At 40.1% G+C, this 18,543-nt stretch overlaps 2 protein-coding genes across 2 annotated transcripts in view; one reads left to right on the top strand and one right to left on the bottom strand.

The window, feature by feature from the left end:
- TRPC5 (transient receptor potential cation channel subfamily C member 5) overlaps positions 1-18,543 on the top strand; it is a gene marked incomplete at both ends in the record, with an annotated part of 206,036 nt that overhangs the window by 57,736 nt on the left and 129,757 nt on the right. The window lies entirely within an intron of this gene.
- Positions 7,290-7,622, bottom strand: TRPC5OS (TRPC5 opposite strand; the record flags this gene model as incomplete). Its single annotated transcript, XM_079765241.1, has 1 exon — positions 7,290-7,622. The coding sequence occupies one exon, from the start codon at positions 7,620-7,622 to the stop codon at positions 7,290-7,292; it is 333 nt and encodes a 110-aa protein (XP_079621367.1).

The following is an 18,543-nucleotide window of genomic DNA, read 5'->3' as shown; positions in this document are numbered from 1 at the left end:
ATACACCGGAAAATATGGTATATCTCCTTCAATTGGGCTTTAAGTGCATGACTTGTGTCAGTTGTCAGACAGTTATTTCTATCAGTATAAACAAGTTAGGGTTTGTTAATTTGCATATGACAAAAACAAGGCTAAGTTCATAAACCTGCTTAGGAACTAACTCTATGCCACGGCTTTCCACCATAAATAGCTGCATAACTGTTGGCAATTTATTATTTTTCTTTTCTCTCCTAAAAATACCTTCCCTACTAGCTCTTGTTCCTAAGTATTTTCTTATTTCTTACACTTATGTCTTATCACTATTGATTCTTTTTCTAATTCTGTTCCAAAGAATAAACATATTTAATACAAAAGCCATTGTTTAGAGCAAGGTTACATTTTAACCTGGTTCTTAAACACATACAATCACATAATCAAAGCAAGCATTGCAATAGATTTTATCTATTCCTGAGATGTCATTGTAGTACAATCTTTCCAGGTGACCCACTTACCAAGTGGCTAGCCACATAGTACAGGGTTGTAGCATGTTTCTGCTTTGATAACTAAGGGTTGACCATTTGTTGTTTTATAGGCTGGTTCAATCTTTATCTTGTTTCAAGGTCTAGAAGAGTCTCACAGATTCCTCTTGGTTTATTTAATGACTTGCCTGAGTTAGCATGGTTGCTTGTGTTCTCTCATTAATGCTAACAGTTTTAATAAGCTCACACTAAACAACTGTAGAATTGTATAAAGTTCATATTCCAGAATTCTAATAGGAGAAATAGCTACCCTTCAGTATCTATATTTGAGGAACACCAGATCTGTCCATTTACAGTTCAATTACTCATCAAATGGAATTTATAGCCCAATTTCCCCAAAGTCCAAATTCCTAGTGCAGAGTTTACATATTCCCTGGCTGTTTCTAAACTTTTAATTAAAGCTAAGTGAAATAAGTCAGTCAGAGAAAGACACATACCATATGATTTCACTGATACTTGGACTCTAAAAAATTAACAAACAAAACAAAGAAAGACTCATAAAAATGAAGAACAAACTGATGGTTGCCAGAGGGAATGGGGTCATGAAAGAAAAACAAAATATAAAGGGGATTATGAGGTAAAAAAATTTTCCAGTTAAAAAAATTAATATTTCATGGAGATGTAGTAATGTACAGCACAGGGAATATAGTCAAGACCCAGAAACAAGGAGGCATGGATCAGACTGTCGGGCCTCAGGGGGAGGGTAGGGAAGGGTGGGGGTAAAGGGGGAGACCAACCAAAGGACTTGCGTGCAGGCATATGAGCCTAACCAGCGGTTAAGGACAACAGGGGGGTGGGGGCATGTGTGGGGAGGGGTGTGGGATGGGAATGGGGGGACGAGGACAAATATGTGATACCTTCATCAATAAAGAAATTAAAAAAATAAAAAAATAAATAAATAAAATAATATTATAATAACTTGGCTGGCATGGTGACAGATGGTTACTAGACTTAGTGAGGTGATTACATAATCTACACTAGTAAAAGAGAAATATGCAAATTGATTGTACCTCTGAGACACCCATCAGCCAATCAGGAGTATGCAAATTAACCCAACAAATATGGCAGGTTAATTTGCATATGCAGGCACAGAGCAGCCAGACTGGGTGGGACGCCTGCTATGAGGGGAAGGGCAGGGGGAGCAGAGGAAGCTATAGGAGCGGCACTCTGCCAGGAGCAAGGACTTACAGGTTTCCGGGTGGTTGGGAGTGAAGCCAGGGGTAGGAAGGCCTATTCTTGCACGAATCTTCTTGCAATGGGCCTCTAGTAAAGTATATAAAAGTTGACGCACTATGTTGTGCACCTAAAATTAATATACTATTGTATGCCAACTATTCTATCTAATAAAGAGGGAATATGCTAATTGACCATCACTCGGTCACAAAGATGGCTGCACCCACAGCTGAGGCCAAGTTCCCATAAGGAGCCTTAATGAGCAATCAGCAGGGACCTGAGGTTAAGCCCTCCCTGGCCCCCATGGGGCTTGACAGGGGACCTCAAGCCGCACCCCCCACCTGGCAGGGCTTGACAGGGGACCCCAGGCTGCACCCCCCCACCCTGGCGCCAGGCTAGGGGACCTCAGGCCGCACCCCCCACCAGGTGGGGCTTGACAGGGGACTTCAGGCCGTGCCCTCAACTCCAGCACCAGGCCAGGGGACGTCAGACTGCACTCCCTGCCTGGCGGGGCTTGACAGGGGACCTCAAGGTGCACCCCTAGTGCTGGGTCAGGGGAACTCAGGCCGAACCCCTGCCCAGCGAGGTTTTACAGGGTACCTGAGGCTGCACCCCCCCACCTGGGGGGCTTGACGGGGGACCTCAGGTCATGCCCTCCACCCAGTGGGGCTTGACAGGGGATCTCAGGTCATATACCCCACCTGGCGGGGCTTGATGAAAGACCTCAAAGCACATCCCCACCCTGGTCTGGGCTGGGGGACCTCAGGCCACGCCCCCTGTCCTGGTGCCAGGCCAGGGGACCTGAGGCTATGCCCCCTGCCTGGCAGGACTTGATAAGGGTGGGACTGTCCAGGTCTGGATCTAGCCCAATGGGGGGGGGGTGCCGGCCGGGTCTGGGTCTCACGCAATTTTGAGGTGCATGTGGGTGGGCAGGGACTTGACTCTGGGTCCTGTGGTGTGCCCCAGACTCTGACAGGAGGAAGGTTTTCATATACATTTTACTAGTTTTCTTTCATCTCTGACAATTTAGAGAGAATATTATAGAGAAAGGGCAAATAGCAATATTAAATTATTTTCTCTAATTAATTCCCTTTTAATGTGCATGAATTCCGTGCACCGGGTCACTAGTACTTTAATAAAAATTAAAAACTTATTATTTTTAAAATTATAGATGCTATCTATTAACTTCTATCCAGTTACTGTGTTATTCTTCTTCTTGGTGGCTACATGTATAGATTTCCTTGATTAACTATTACCACTAATCTTCCTTATAAAATCACTTTTACTGGAATGGTAGGATATACACTGAGTGGCCAGATTATTATGATCTCTGAATGCATAATAATCTGGCCACTCAGTGTATTTGTATCTCAAATGGGTACCAAAAGTATTCTAGACTTTTGCTGGAGATCAACCACCTATTTGTCCTGAGCTTTCTATTAGCCAGTGCAAAGGGGAAAACTGATCAGGTGCACGATTTATAGTATCTTTGATATCAAATAAATGAGGTACTCAAGAGAAGTACACTGAGTGGCCAGATTATTATGCGTTCAAAGATCATAATACTCTGGCCACTCAGTGTATATTCTTCTTGCTTTTCTACTGCTCCAGTTAGTTTAACTTAGCATAGTCCATTTGCACATCTCTTATTTGAAATTTTGGAAATACTGTATATCTAGAGTCCCCTACACTGAAAAATCAAGGCTAAGTTTGTCCAGTTATTACAGCATCAAAGTTCCTCAAGCTGCTGTGTGATATGGCCTGTAATTATCCACAGTAATTGCTTAATGATATCATTTTTATTTATTCTCTTTGTGTCATTGTACACTCCCTCTAATTCTCCTGTATCCTGATCAACTCTATCAATCTTTCCATATAGCATTCCATTATTGTAAAACTTTTCATACTAATATGTTTGAGCAGCTCCATAAATTTTGAGCTTTCAAAAAAGTCTGTGGTGATTTTTCTTGACAAAGCAGTCTCTTTCCTAAATTTGTTAAATAAACTTATCCTGAAATTCAGTAGTTATGTTTCTCCTGCTAGTGTTCATGCAAATAAAACCTGGTTATCCTATCTAATAAAAGAGTAATATGCAAATTAACCATCACTCTGCTACACCCACAAGCCACGCCCATCATCCACTCCCACCAGCCAATCAGGAGTGAGTATGCAAATTAACCCAACCAAGATGGCTGCGGCCACGGAGGGAGCAGGAGGGAGGCTTGGGTTTCCTCAGCAATGGAGGAAGCCAAGCTTTCTGCACACCCTGGCTGGCCCAGGCCTCCATTTAAGGATACAAAGTTTCAATTATAGAAGATAAATAAATCCCAACAAAAATGGCGGCAGCCACGGAGCTGAAGAGAGCAGGAGGCTAGGGTTGCTCCAGCGATGGAGGAAGCCAAGCTTCTGCAGCCCTGGCTTTCTTTGGCCTCCGCTAAAGGCTACGAAGTTTCAATGATAGAAGATAAATAAATCCCAACAGAAATGGCTGCCGCTACAGAGCAAGCAGAAAGCTTGGCTCCGCTCCAGGCTACAAAGTTTCAGTTGTAGAAGATAAATAAATCACAGATACCAGGGCCTCTGCTTAGGTCACTGGGAGGCGTGGCCGGCCTGAAAACCACCAGAGACCCCTCTCCCAGGCCGCCCCACACCCCAAGGGAACCCCCACTCTGATCCGGGACACCCTTCAGGGCGGTTTGCCCCCAGCCATGCACCAGGCCTCTATCCTATCTAATAAAAGAGTAATATGCAGATTGACCATCACTCCAATACACAAGATGGCTGCCCCCATGTGGTCAAAGATCCTTCCCCCATGTGGACACAAGATGGCCATCACAAGATGGCCAGCAGGGGAGGGCAGTTGGGAGGGACCAGGTCTGCAAGGGAGGGAAGTTGTGGGTGATCAGGCCAGCAGGGGAGGGCAGTTGGGAGGGACTAGGCCTGCAAGGGAGGGCAGTTGGGGCAGTCAAGCCTGCAGGGGAGGGCAGTTAGGGGTGACCAGGCTGGCAGAGGAGGGAATTTGGGGGAGACCGGGCCTGCAGGGGAGGGCAGTTAGGGGTGACCAGGCCTGCAGGGGACAGCAGTTAGGGGTAACCAGGCCTGCAGGGGATGGCAGTTAGGGGCAAACAGGCTGGCAGGGGAGCAGTTAGGCATCAATCAGGCTGGCAGGGGAGTGGTTAGGGGGTGATCAGGCTGGCAGGCAGAAGCGGTTAGGGGCAATCAGGAAGGCAAGCAGGTGAGCAGTTGGGAGCCAACAGTCCTGGATTGTGAGAGGGATCCCAGATTGGAGAGGGTGCAGGCTGGGCTGAGGGATAACCCCCCCCCCCCCCCCCCGTGCATGAATTTCATGCACCAGGCCTCTAGTATAGTCTATAATTTCCCCCATTTACCTTTAAAGGTAACCAATTATTTGTGTATGCAGACCTCTTTATTAGATGCAGCATCTGTCATGTTGCTTAGCTGTGATGTTATCTGAATTAAATGCCTTTTAATCCTTTTGACTATAATATGCTTTAGGATTCTATATGAATTGGTGTAGTCTGGTTTCTACCAGTGTGGATTGACTTCTACGTATCACTTCTTGACGATTTGGATATACTAATTTGCCTAATGGTATATTTTTATGTCTTTACATAGTTGTTGCCCATGTCATGAGATGCAAAGGTAGTTCTCTTAAAAGGAAAACCACAAGTGTCCATTGACTTACCTGAAGCATAGCTATTCTTCCAAATGGGAGTAAGGATACTGTATGGCATGGAATTAGTATGATCAGTGAATTTACCACACATTTATTTGGCCCCTCTCTGTTTTGATATGGGGGCCCCCTAACTGTTACATTTCCCCCTTCTGGTATGTATAGAATTATTGTGGCTAAATACCAGTTAATACTTTGTTTAAATTCATACTATTCCCATCTCTTGATAGTTAAAATTTCTTTTTTTAAAAGGTAGTTTGTATTTCTTTTTTATTGAATTTTGGGAGTAACACTGATTAACAAGATTATACAGGTTTCAGGTGCACAAGTCTACAACACATCATATGTACACTGTATTGCATTCACCACCCCAAGTCAAGTCTTTATCCATCACCATTTATCCCCCTTATACCCTCCTCCACAAACCTCCCTCATCCCCTCTGAAAACACCACACTGTTGTCTATGTCCATGAGTTGTTGTTGTTTTTGTGTGTTTTTGGGGTTTTTTTTTTGCTCAGTCCCTCCATCTACAACCACCCAGGCATCCACCCCTGACAGCTGTCAGCCTGCTCCCTATGGGATACCATGGATGGATCTGGAGAGCATTATGCTAAGTGAAATAAGCCAGTCAGAGAAAGACAAGTACCATATGATTTTACTCATATGTGGGATCTAATGAACAAAATGAACTAATGAGAAAAAATAGTGTCCATTAAAATTTTTATGCCAAGGCTGCAGCAGGTTCACTATAATAAGCCTATCAGTTATTCTTTATAAATTTCGCTATACCCACCCAGAAGATGTGGCTCAGTGGTTGAGCATGACCCATGAACCAGGAGGCCACTAGTTCAATTCCTGGTCAGAGCACATATCTAGGTTTCAGGCTCAATCCCCAGTGGGGGGTGTATGTGCAGGAGACAGCCAATTGATGATGTTTCTGTCTCATCAATGTTTCTCTATATATATATTCCTCTCCCTTCCTCTCCCTTCCTCTCTCTCTAAAAATCAATAAAAACATATTTAAAACATTTTTACTATAGTTAAGATGATATACTTTATCCACTACTACTTGTGGACCATGATCTCTATGTCTGCCATAAGTATTTGACTTTCCATTGGTGACTAGTCCTTATAGGGCTTTATCTAGCCCTTCTAGTACTAGTACTTCTCTCGTTATTTGGTATAATTTGTCATTTCCATTTGGAGAACAATATTGCAGAGTAGTTCAATGTGGGCCAGCATTTGAGGAAATAGTCCTGCATTGCAACCTCTTGGCCTCAACTTTTTAAAAACTTTCTCCCCTGCAGAAGTTATCTGAAAATCTTTCTGCAGTTTTATTATCTGGTAGATGCTGCTTTTCCAGATTTTTTCCCCCTAGTCTGCTATAGAATCCAATGGTTGACACACTTTCCTAAAGGCTTAGTATGGAGGCCTTTTTAAGTAAGAAGTTATATCTTCTTAAATAAAAGTGTCCCAATATTGTCCTGTTAATGTAGATATATTCACTATAAATCCATCCTGGGGATTATTCCCCTTTCAGTTTCCATTCATTGTAGAACAATGAAATTGGGTCTCAAGATGTGGTAGAGTTAATCATGTCTTCACTCCATTGTTAGGTGAGGAGTTTATTCTCCTTGTTGTTTGAGCCTCTTGTCAGGAATCTTAGCAAGAGAACAAGTACAGGTAAATAAAGAACCATATCACTGAAGTCAGAGCTTTTAAAATAAGTACAATGAAGAAAGGAGACCAACATATGCTAGAACTAAATCAAATATTACTGGTTCTATATGGTATTAGTAAGGAAAATATACAGAACTAGGAGAAAATTCCTACTACTACTATTCAGAGAATATTGGAAACAAACAAACAAAAAAAGAAACTGTTTGAAACATGCTGGTGGGTTTTCACCCACTTCTTAAGTCATCATTTATACCAGCGAGTACATCATCATATACGTTTTCTATGTCAAACATAGCTTGATCTATATCAAACATTAGGTCTTCTTCTTCTCCTAGTGTAAGTATTGATTCCAAGTCTGAGAATTCAGCGAGGTCTGGTAGTAAATCTTCCTCAGAAGGAGATGAATCTACTTCTACCTGTTCTGCTACCTCATTTTGCTCTACACAAGGAACAGGTTCCTGTGAAATTAATTGCAAAATCTCTTCAGCTATTCTTATTAACTGAGCAACGCAATCAATAAGTCCACTAACTAGTTCAGGGATTGACACAGCCTCCATGCCGCTCTTCTCAAAAGATAAAATAATCTTAAAAGCTGTAGCAAATGGACTCTTGGCGACAATGAATCTTGTGGGGCTGACAATGGTTCTGTGGTTGGTTGGTCCAGAAATCAGGCTGTTGATACAATTATGATGATCAAGTACAGAATGAGTCCAGTGGTCCTATAGCAATTTTTGATAAAGTTCGTGAACCTCCCACTAAATCACATATGGTATTCTTGTTGGTACCGGTGGTGAATTGCTTCTATAATGGCAATCTGGCAGATTGTCACAGCCAAAAGAAAACAGCAAAGCAGATCTAATAATAGAAAAGAGAAATACAAAGATTAATATTCTTGAGCCTTTATCCATCCTACAGGTTCTGACTACAGGATAAAGTTGAAAGGGTAATCCTAGCTATTGCTCCTCTTCTTTTGAGAACCATATAAGAATCTACTACTTATATCCTCCTTTAAATGTTTCATGGTCTTTATCTCTTCTTAGGGGATTTGAGAACAAAGGGAGCATAGGTAGTTTATTTTTCTTGAACAACTCTATTGAGGAAGATACATTCACTCAGATTCTTTCAGTTAATTTTGTCTTTATTAGCATCTTTGTCTGATTGCCATTTGTATCTGGTGCTGATAAATTCTTTCTATGTTTTTAAGAAACCATTCAAGTTTCCAATTACCTCTGCAGCCTAGGAAATTTATGGTAAATTAAAGTTCCACATTTTCTGTCTTTTACAAATGTTGGACAATTTCTGTTATAAAATTAGTTTCTTGGTCTTTTCCTATTGCTGTCAATATTCCATATCTAGCATATAGTTCCTCTAAATTTGTCTAAAAGCCATGGTCATACCAGTACTATTCTCATCTGCATGTCTGGTGTGCTTTGAAAGCCTTTCTAAGTGTTTATGCTTCTGTAAAGCAATATTCTTTGTTTAAACATCTAGGAATTGGCCCAATATAATCTACCTGTCATGTTTGTCTGGCTTACCACCACCACTTCCTTTAAAAATGGGTTATATATAAAAATAAATAAGTCACAGATATAATATATATGGAAATAGCATAGGGAAAATAGTATTATAATAATAAGTGTATGGTGACAGATGGTTAGTAGATTTATTGTGGTGTCCACATTGTAAGGAATATGAATGTCAGATCAGTATGTTGTATATCTGAAACTAATATAACATTGCATGTCAAATATCTGATATAATAAAGAGGTAATATGCAAATTGACCGTGATGCTATCGCACAAGATGGCCACCCCCATGTGATCACAAGATGACCTCCACAAGATGGTCGGCAGGGGAGGGCAGTTGTGGGCAATCAGGACAGCAGGGGAGGGCAATTAGGGGCAACCAGGCCAGCAGAGGACGGTAGTTGGGGATGACCAGGATGGCAGGGGAGGGCAGTTAGGGGTGACCAGGCCTGCAGAGGAGGGCAGTTGGGGGGGACCAGGCCTTCAGAGGAGGGCAGTTGTGGGGGGACCAGGCCTGCAGGTGTGGGCAGTTGGGGAGGACCAGACCTGCAGAGGAAGGCAATTAGGGGCAATCAGGCCTACAGGGGAGGGCAGTTGGGGGCAATTGGGCTGGCAGGGGAGTGGTTAGGGGGTGATCAGGCTGGCAGGCAGAAGTGGTTAGGGGCAATCAGGTAGGCAGGCAGGCAGGCAAGCAGTTGGGAGCCAGCAGTCCCGCATTGTGAGAGGGATGTCTGACTGCCGGTTTAGGCCTGATCCCTGTGTGTGGGATCGGGCCTAAACCGGCAGTCAGACATCCCCCAAGGGGTTCCAGATTGGAGAGGGTGCAGGCTGGGCTGAGCAACACCCTCCCCCCCAGTGCACAAATTTCGTGCACTGGGCCTCTAGTACTTTAATAAAAAAGTTTGTCAAAGATTCAAGTTTTTAATTTGACATACCTCATATTGCTTACTTGTTTACTTGTTTGATTCATAGTTGCTTTTACTTTATTCTTTCTCCTCTGCTTACCTAGGACATTCATGTCCATATGCCCAGAGGTTTTATGTGCCAATCCTGCAACTTTAGGTTGAACTGACAAGAGAACTGACTTGGGACTTAGAGTCCCCAATATTGCAGAGTCTACATTAGTTTTGGGGTATCCAAATGCTTCCTTTTAAGTAGAATGTTCTGTCTTTCCATTCTGATGATCTGGTGCATATCCTACATGAACTGCTAAATTCCCTTCATTGGTTTATTTTCATATCTCCCTTTATAGAATTGCTGCTCTGCTATAGTTCAGTCTATAATTTTACATTACAGCATATATCTTCAATTCATGGCTGCTCAGTGTCCCTATATACTTTGACTAATTGTTTTCTTAGACATGTATACATATTAAATTTCTAGCTACCAGTCCTGCATAGTAGGCTGTTTTTTATCTCTCCAATCTCAGTCAAGCTTCTTCTAATGGAGAGTATCAGGAAGCAGTCATCCATTGCATTCCTTTAGGATAATTCCAAATCTGTTACTGCCCTATTTCCAGAAGTTCTGACCAGAGTGATGCCCAGCTAATTGTACTCCTTAGACCTTTACTGGAGTACAGTAAGTCATCAGCCAGATGGTCTATGATTTTCACATGGAACTTGCTAGTCTCCACAGGGCCTTGTTTGACCCACTTGGCTATAAACTATCTGTACTTAGCATAAGACCTGTCAGAACCACAATATTTTTTGGTCCAAAATCCTGACAGTAGAAATGGGATTTGCCCTATAATAGTGGTCCAAAACATGATGACCAAAAGGCATTATTTTGGTTATAGGCAACTTTCCATCTGAAGTATGGGAGAATGGGTATTAGAGGCACAGCAGCTTGTTTTATTAATTCAAAAGGAAAGAAATAATGAAATGAACTTGGCATTAGTGTAGAACTGAATCAGCTCAGCAGAAGGGAAACACAGAAGAAAAGTATATGCTAAATTTTACTAGAGAACACCATCACATTTTCAAAAGAAACAATAACCTACTATGGTGCCCATAGCCCAAGGGCATGTGAGGGTGATAGGAACACACTCACACAAAGACTAAATTCTGGTTTCCCTTTCACCCAGTTTTTTTCTCAGCTACTCTACCTCCCCTTAGAACTCTTGAACTCCTCTTCTTGGTTGATATACTTCAATTTCTTCACCTATGTTTTTCATTCTATTTCGCTTTCTGTCTCCATCTTCCACTATCCCTTCCCATCATCTTTTCTTCCATCTCTCTCTAAACTGGGAAAAATTTAAATAAATAAATAAATAAATAAATAAACAAACTGGGAAAAATTTAGAAATAAATTATATCCCACTTATCAAATTGATATTTTATTTATAGACTCTCACATTGCACAATCTAAATATAAAAAGTAAGAGGTAGAACATTTCATATTTTATTATCTTATAAAGACAAATTTAGTTACTTATTACTTATGCAACCCTTGATTTACTTCAGCTATCACTTGGTTACCTTTGATAGGAAAAATTTCCTTACCTAACCTTAACCCAGATGACCATTGTGTTAGCTAATCCACAATTCTTATCTTCAAAGCATCTTAGACCCTAGGAGGAGGGGGGTGGGGTGGAGGTAAGGAAGATGTTGAAAAACTGCTAAGAACTGCAGTACTAAGAAAGAGTAACAGTATAGCATCAGCTTATTCCAGTTATGATAATTTCCAAAGCAACCAATCCTTGACACCTTAGTTTGCCTAAAGGAGCATTTTGTATAGTTTGTGCCTAATCCTCAAATCACTCTAAGGATGTTTTTATAAGCAGTTCCCTCTGCCTGAGATCCCTTTTCCCTCATGAAAAAAATGCTTATTCCGATCTCAGTTTAAATATCATCTCTTCAGATTTTTGAACCTCCAATCTGAAAAAGGCATCTAATCATCCCTTTATCATTAGTAATACCGTGCATTTTTATATTATGGCACCTATAATTACCTCATGTTTTTTTGTTTATTTGTTTTTCTATCTCCTACCCTACCACCATATACATAAAGACTAAAAAGCAAGTGCCATGAGATTAGGAAACTTGTGTTGTTTTGCTTTTTGTTGTATCCTCAAAAGCACAGAAGAGAGGCTGCCACATAGTAGTTAATCAGTAAGTGTTGCTAAATAAAGGAAGGAAGTAAAGGAGGGAGGGACAACTTTTAGTTCTTTTATTCAATAAATAGTATCAAGTTTGAACCATGCATGAGGATAGCAGGAGGTATAAAATAAACCAATTCCTCAAAACACGCAGTAAAATGAGCAGGTAATCCACAGATTGAGAGAAAACATTCACAAAACAGATATGTGATAAAGAAGTTGTGGCCAGAATGTATAAAGAGTTTGTACAACTCAAAAGTAAAAACAAACAAACCAATTTTGAAGATGACCAAATGACTGGAACAAACATTTCACAAAGAAAAAAAAGCAAATACATGTATACCTTGTTTTACTGTGTTTCACTTTATTGTGCTTCACAGATAGTATGGGTTTTTTTTTAAATTGAAAGTCTGTGGGAATCCTGGATTGAGCAATACACACACACACACACACACACACACACACACACACACACACTAGAGGACCTGTACATGAAAATTCATGCACTGGAGTGGGGGGTCCCTCAGCCCGGCCTGCCCTCTCTCACAGTCCGGGAGCCCTCAGGGGCGAGAGGCAACCCAGAGATCAGGGGAAGGCAATGCCCCATCACACCTCTGCTGCTGCCACTGCTGGCAGCACAAGCCTCAGCTGGCCCTGGTTACCTGAGCCTCAGGAGGCCCTGGGCAGCCGCCATCCGAGGCTTGACTGTACCTCAGGCTGGCCCTGGGTGGCTGGGGGGCTGAAGGGACTGAGGGACTCCGGAGGCAGGCGTCCCGGCAGGGCTGAGGGGACTGGGCGCTGCCATCTTATGGCTATGGCCGCTGCCATCTTTGAGGGTGTGGCAGTCAATTAGCATATTCTCTCCTTATTGGCTGTGGATGCTGCCATATTTGCAATGGCATGAGGGTCAATTAGCATATTCCCTCTTTGTTAAATAGGATATATATATATATATATATATATATATATATATATATATATATGCCATTTTCCCACAGCATTTGCTCACTTTGTATCTCTGTGTCATATTTCAAACTTTTTCATTATTATTATATTTATTATGGTGATCTGTGATCAATAAATTTGAGAAACCAGGAAAGGGAGAGTAACACAATGAGACAAACATCATTGTTGTCTTATTTTAAGAAATTGCCATAGCCACCCCAACCTTTAGCAATCACCATCCTGAGCAGCCATCAACATCAACATATGACAATCCACCAGCAAAAAAATTTATGAACCACTGAATGGTCAGATGATGGTTAGCATTTTTAGCAATAAAGCAGCTTTAATTAAGGTATGTATATTGTTTTTTAGACATAATGCTATCACACACTTAATAGGCCACAGTATAGAGTAACATAACTTTCCTATGCACTGAAAAAAATTGTGTGACTCACTTTATTGCAATATTTGTTTTATTGTAGTGGTCTGTAACTGAACCTGTAATATCTTCAAGGTATGCCTGCAGCTAAAAAGCCAGTGGAAACATAGTCAGCATCACTAATCATCATGGAAATGCAAATTAAAATCACAGTAAGATACCACAACACACTCACTAAACTGGCTATAGTTAAAGAGTAATAACATAAAATGTTGGCAAAGATGTAGAGCAACCAGAATTCTAACATATTGCTGGTTTTCAACCTCTTTGAAAACATTTGGAAGTTGTTTTTCTTAATTGAGCAAGCACCTTAATTAAGCATGCAATCCAAGCAATTCCACTCCAAGGTATTTACCCAAAAAATGAAAGTTTACAAAAAGACTTTTATGAGACTGGTCATGGCAGCCTTATGCATAATACCCCTCCCCCCAAAAAGTGGATAGAGTGCAAGTGTCAATCAAAAGGAGAATTAATATGCAAACGTATATATTCATACAATATGATACTAATCTGCAATATAAAGAAAGCCACTACTGGTAGGGACGACACAGATGGATAAAAAAAAGATTATACTTAAAGAAATAAATCTTGCCCTAGCCGGCTTGGCTCAGTGGATGGAGCGTCAGCCTGCGGACTGAAGGGTCCCAGGTTCGATTCCGGCCAAGGGCACATGCCTGGGTTGCGGGCTCGGTCCCCAGTGGGGGGCGTGCAGGAGGCAGCTGATCAATGATTCTCATCACTGATGTTTCTATCTCTCTCTCTCCTTCTCCCTTCCTCTCTGAAATCAATAAAGAAATATATTTAAAAAAAAAGAAATAAATCAGACACAAAAGAGGAATACATATTATATGATTCCATTCATATGCAATTCGATAAAATACAAAATGATCTACGGTAGAAAAAAATCAGAATAGTGGTTACATCTAGGGAAGTGGGAATTGATTGGGAAGAGGCATAAGAGAATTTTTTGCCTTGATGGTAATGATCATGCTTTAGATAGAGTTTTGCATTACACAGGAGTATGTATTTGTCAAAACTCATAGAATGGTACTTTTAAGATTTGTGCAGATCACTGTATGTAAATTTTATCCCCCCCCCTAAAGTGACCAAACATAATCCCCAGCCTCATGAACTATATATCTGGTGAAATGACATGCCCATAAATAATTATTCTAATAAATGCTCATGTATATGGAAGGCCTACTATATTTTAAGCACTGTGAAACCCACTTTTCTTATATTAGTACATTTAAACATCACAATAATGCTACAAAATTACAGATGGAAAAAAATGGAGGATGAGAGAAATTAACTTGCCCATAGCCAAATAGTAAATAAGGTTGCAGAACTGGAAATCAGCCTAGGTCTGACTCCAAGAGTCCTTTGCCAGAGGCATAAATTCAGGTGCATACTTGAGCAAAATTTGCCTTATTTGCACCAAAGACAACATATCATTTTAAGCAGGAATAGAACTGAGAATGTTAATATAATTTGCCAACCTTGGAAACTGGCTGAATTCCAAATTCTTAGAACAGTGAGTCCTAAAGCAAAGAGATGGAGAGAGCCTGATCAGTCCCTCAGGGATCCACATCATTTGTTACAGGAATGTTGCCGTCCATTTTATCTGCCCCTCCACTGACCTACTGAATTGACCCAAACACTCATAAACTACTCACCTGTGATAGAGCCGAGATAAATGAGAGGGTCAAGGCGCTGCCTGCTAAACGTTTCCTGGACTTTCGCTTTCAAATGGAATATGGATGTTCCTGTCACAACTAGAAAACAATAAAAAAGGATAAGCTGCAGAATTGATAGGCTTAAAGTGATCCACGATCTTTGGAAACAAGGACAAGCTGAACTAATATTTCAGAGAACTACAAGCCCTTCCTAAGTGAGCTGATAGTCATGAGACCGTTGCTTATTCTGGGTACAAGTTGAAGATGAGGTTTGGCCCCAAGGCTGAGTGACTCTACTTAGGAAAAGGAGAAATTTGCATAAAATTTGAGACTAGCATAATGGTTGGAAATTTGAGAAGCCTGAAATACAGGGTTGGTTTTCCTTACCTGAAGTTAGTTGAGTTTTAGGCTGGCGCCTAAAAGTGAAAGGCTCAGTGAAATGTATCGCAGTCTCGCGGTACTTCAGAGATAGATTCTTGGTAGTGGGAGGGTAAATGACGTAAATACACTGCCACTCTCTGCCTCAAAATCTTACCTCAATTTTGAAGGTGGGAGCACCTGGGGTGGCTAATAAGTTAATAAGCTCAAAACCATCCCCAAAGGGCACTTGGGACAAAGTGATTCTAAAACTCATAAAATGTACCTTAAACAATAAGAAATTATATATATAGGGGTTAGTATAGCCAAAACATCTTGAAGAAGAACAAAACTGGAGGACATATACTATCATCTATCAAGGATAGCTGTACAACTACAGTAATTATGACAGCATAGCACTGGCGCAAAGACAAATAAATCAATGGAACCATGACACTTAACACCAGATATCAAAGTAATACTATGACTACTACTAATAATAATAAGTTGAAATGGATAATACATCTAAATATGAAAGGTAAAACATTAAATCTTCTAGACAAAACAATAGGCAAATATCTTTATTACATTCGGTAGGCAAAGATTTCTTATTTGATACAAAAGGTTAATAAATTGGATTTCATTAAAATTAAGAACTTTCATTTATCAAAAGATGCCTTAGGAGCCATAAAAGCCTCACAGACTTGGAGAAAATATTCAAAATACATACATCTAACTTGTATTCTGCATATAGATATGTTTTTAAACTCCTTCAAATCAATAAGAATAAAGACAGACTATCCAATTTTTAAAAGTAGAAAATAATTTGAATGGCATTTCACAGAAGAGAACATCTAAATGTCCAACCAGCATATGAATAGATTTTCATTATTATTTCTTATTAATAAAATGCAAATTAAAACTACAGTGAGACAAACCCAACCAGAATAGCTAAAATTGAAAAAACTGACAATATCAAGCACCAAGAAGAACATGGAGCAACTGAAACTCTCATAAATGGTTGGTGAAAGTGTTAACTGGTATAACTACTGTACTTTGGAAAAGTGTTTCACAGTATGCACTGAAACTAAACATAATTTTATTACATGACCCTGCAATTCTACTCCTAAGTATACAACCAAAATGAAAGAGTACAAATGTCCACAAAAATACATGTACAAGAATGTTGACAGAAACCAGATGCATTAAAGTGTGTACCATATGAATTTCATTTATATAAGTGAGATTTAAGAACAGGCAAATGAAGAGATAGAACAGAAGTGAACGCAGTGATTACTTCTAGGTGGGGGCTGCTGGAAATGTTCTATGTCTTGATATGATTACATATGTTTTTAAAAAAGCATTCAACTGTACTCTTATAATTTGTATACTTCACCATATGAATGGTATATATAAAAATTATTTTATTTTTAATTTGGGATCTCTTTCCTATAAAGCCGGTAAGGACAGTCAGAAAGTGATGAGAGTCTTTCTAGGGTGAGTAACCCAGTCATCACAGGAAAATGGAATGAAGTCTGAAGGTACAGACTTGTACCTTTGGCCCCTGTGGCTCTAATTCCCGCTAGGGTAGTGCTAAGTAAATAAAGAGGTCCTTATAGCTAGATAGAGTTGTAAATTGAGGCAAGATGAAATAACCCACATCTTGCATGTAGCTCAGAAAAAGATCTGGGGCAGAAGCCATGTTCTCCATCTGATAACTAGAATATTTAACCCCATAGATTTTTATTAATCTCACTGTTAATGACATTTTTGTCAGCACAACTAATCATTTTTCTCTTTGATGACAGTCTTACCCTGCTATTTTGTGATGCTCATAACTGGCTAACTGGCAATAAGTGTCTAACAGTAGGATGGAAAAAGCAAAGGAATCCAAATCCTCTTGGCCTATGTTTATAGTCAATAAGCTTTTCTGCATTGGGCAAGGTAAATTAGTTCAGATCCAAAGGGAACAGAGGCAGTTATGTAGAAATTAAAATGCGTCCTTGGTGAGTATAGGTGCCAGTTTCCTACTTACAAACAGTATCTTTTTTCATAATGCACCCTTTTCTAGTGCTGCAGTACTATTTGGATACATGCATTTAATATAGGTTTTTTTAAAAAAAAAAAAAAACATCCACAGACATTACTTCTCATTGCTATCCTCATCTCAGAGGAAAACATTAAGAAGTCCTTGTCCCCAAAGGGCAAAATTTATAATTTTGATATAGCAGAAGCTCTCTGGTAGGCCACAATGAACAAAGCAACAGTATTTACCCTTTTACATTCCTTTTTAAAAAGCCACAAACCTTTGCCTTAAAAAAATCTTGGTGCAATAAAGCATTTTCCTGTTATAGAATCTGACATTTTAAATCCCCACGATCATTTTAATTTATCAAGAAAGAAAGGAGTTGTGTGGCTGAGAAACTAAACATATCCCCTTCTTGAAAATATATGAAAAATTCAAAACAAAAACTGAAAAAAGGGAGGGGGGGTAGGAAATGTCCTTATGGTCAATTTAAACCAAATTCTACTGAATTTATTTCCTCCTCCTCCAAATTTTCTTACTGCTTTAGGGAGAATCACAGATTCTTGCTTAGCCTTCAGAAAAACAACCTAGTGGTTTTGAAACTATAACTCTTGGTTATTTTTCTAGACAGCCACATAGTTTCTCAAAACACTATCCAAACATGAGGACAGCCATCCCGTCTTGACTTGGTAGAACCCTGCACCCGTTTGTCCCTGAACCTTGGCTGTTGTGAGAAGCCCAAAGGTCCCAGAGAGCCTGAAAAGAATTGTAATACTTCCAGGAAGATTCTTGGCTTTTAAATATTACTAGTGCAGAGGACAGGGTCTAAAATACGGGAAATAAAAATAGAATTTGGAGGTAACAGGGAAAGGGGTTCTTTTTTTTTTTTTTTTTTTATTAAGGTATTATATGTGTACATATCTTACCATTGCCCTCCCCACACCCCACTCCCATATATGCCCCCACCCCCCAGAGTTTTGCATCCATTGGTTATGCTTATATGCATGCATACAAGTCCTTTGATTGATCTCTTATCTCCCCCACCTCTCCCTAACCTTCCCGGAAAGGGGTTCTTCTATTCCTAAATCGTTCTTCAAAAAATCGTTTCTGTTTATTTGAATACTTTATTTGGAAGATAGAGTAAAATGATGTTAGTGGTTGTAAGGGTAGGGTCTGTGCCAAACAGATCTACATTTGAATTTCAGCTTTTCCACTTACTACTTTTTGTCTAAGTGTCCTTATCTGTAAAATGAAGATAACAATTGTAGAATTACATGAGTTAATACATGAACAAGTTTAGAATGGTGCCTGGTATGTAGTAAACTCTTAATAAATGCTAACTAATATCCAGGGACCAGTGTGTGGTACATCCTGGGAAGGTAGGAGGGGAGATAGTTGCAGACATTATATAA

Source organism: Cnephaeus nilssonii, assembly GCF_951640355.1.
Source record: "Cnephaeus nilssonii genome assembly, chromosome: X".
Lineage (NCBI taxonomy): Eukaryota > Metazoa > Chordata > Mammalia > Chiroptera > Vespertilionidae > Cnephaeus > Cnephaeus nilssonii.
Note: the sequence above shows the minus strand (reverse complement) of the source record. Positions and strands in the feature narration are given on the sequence as shown.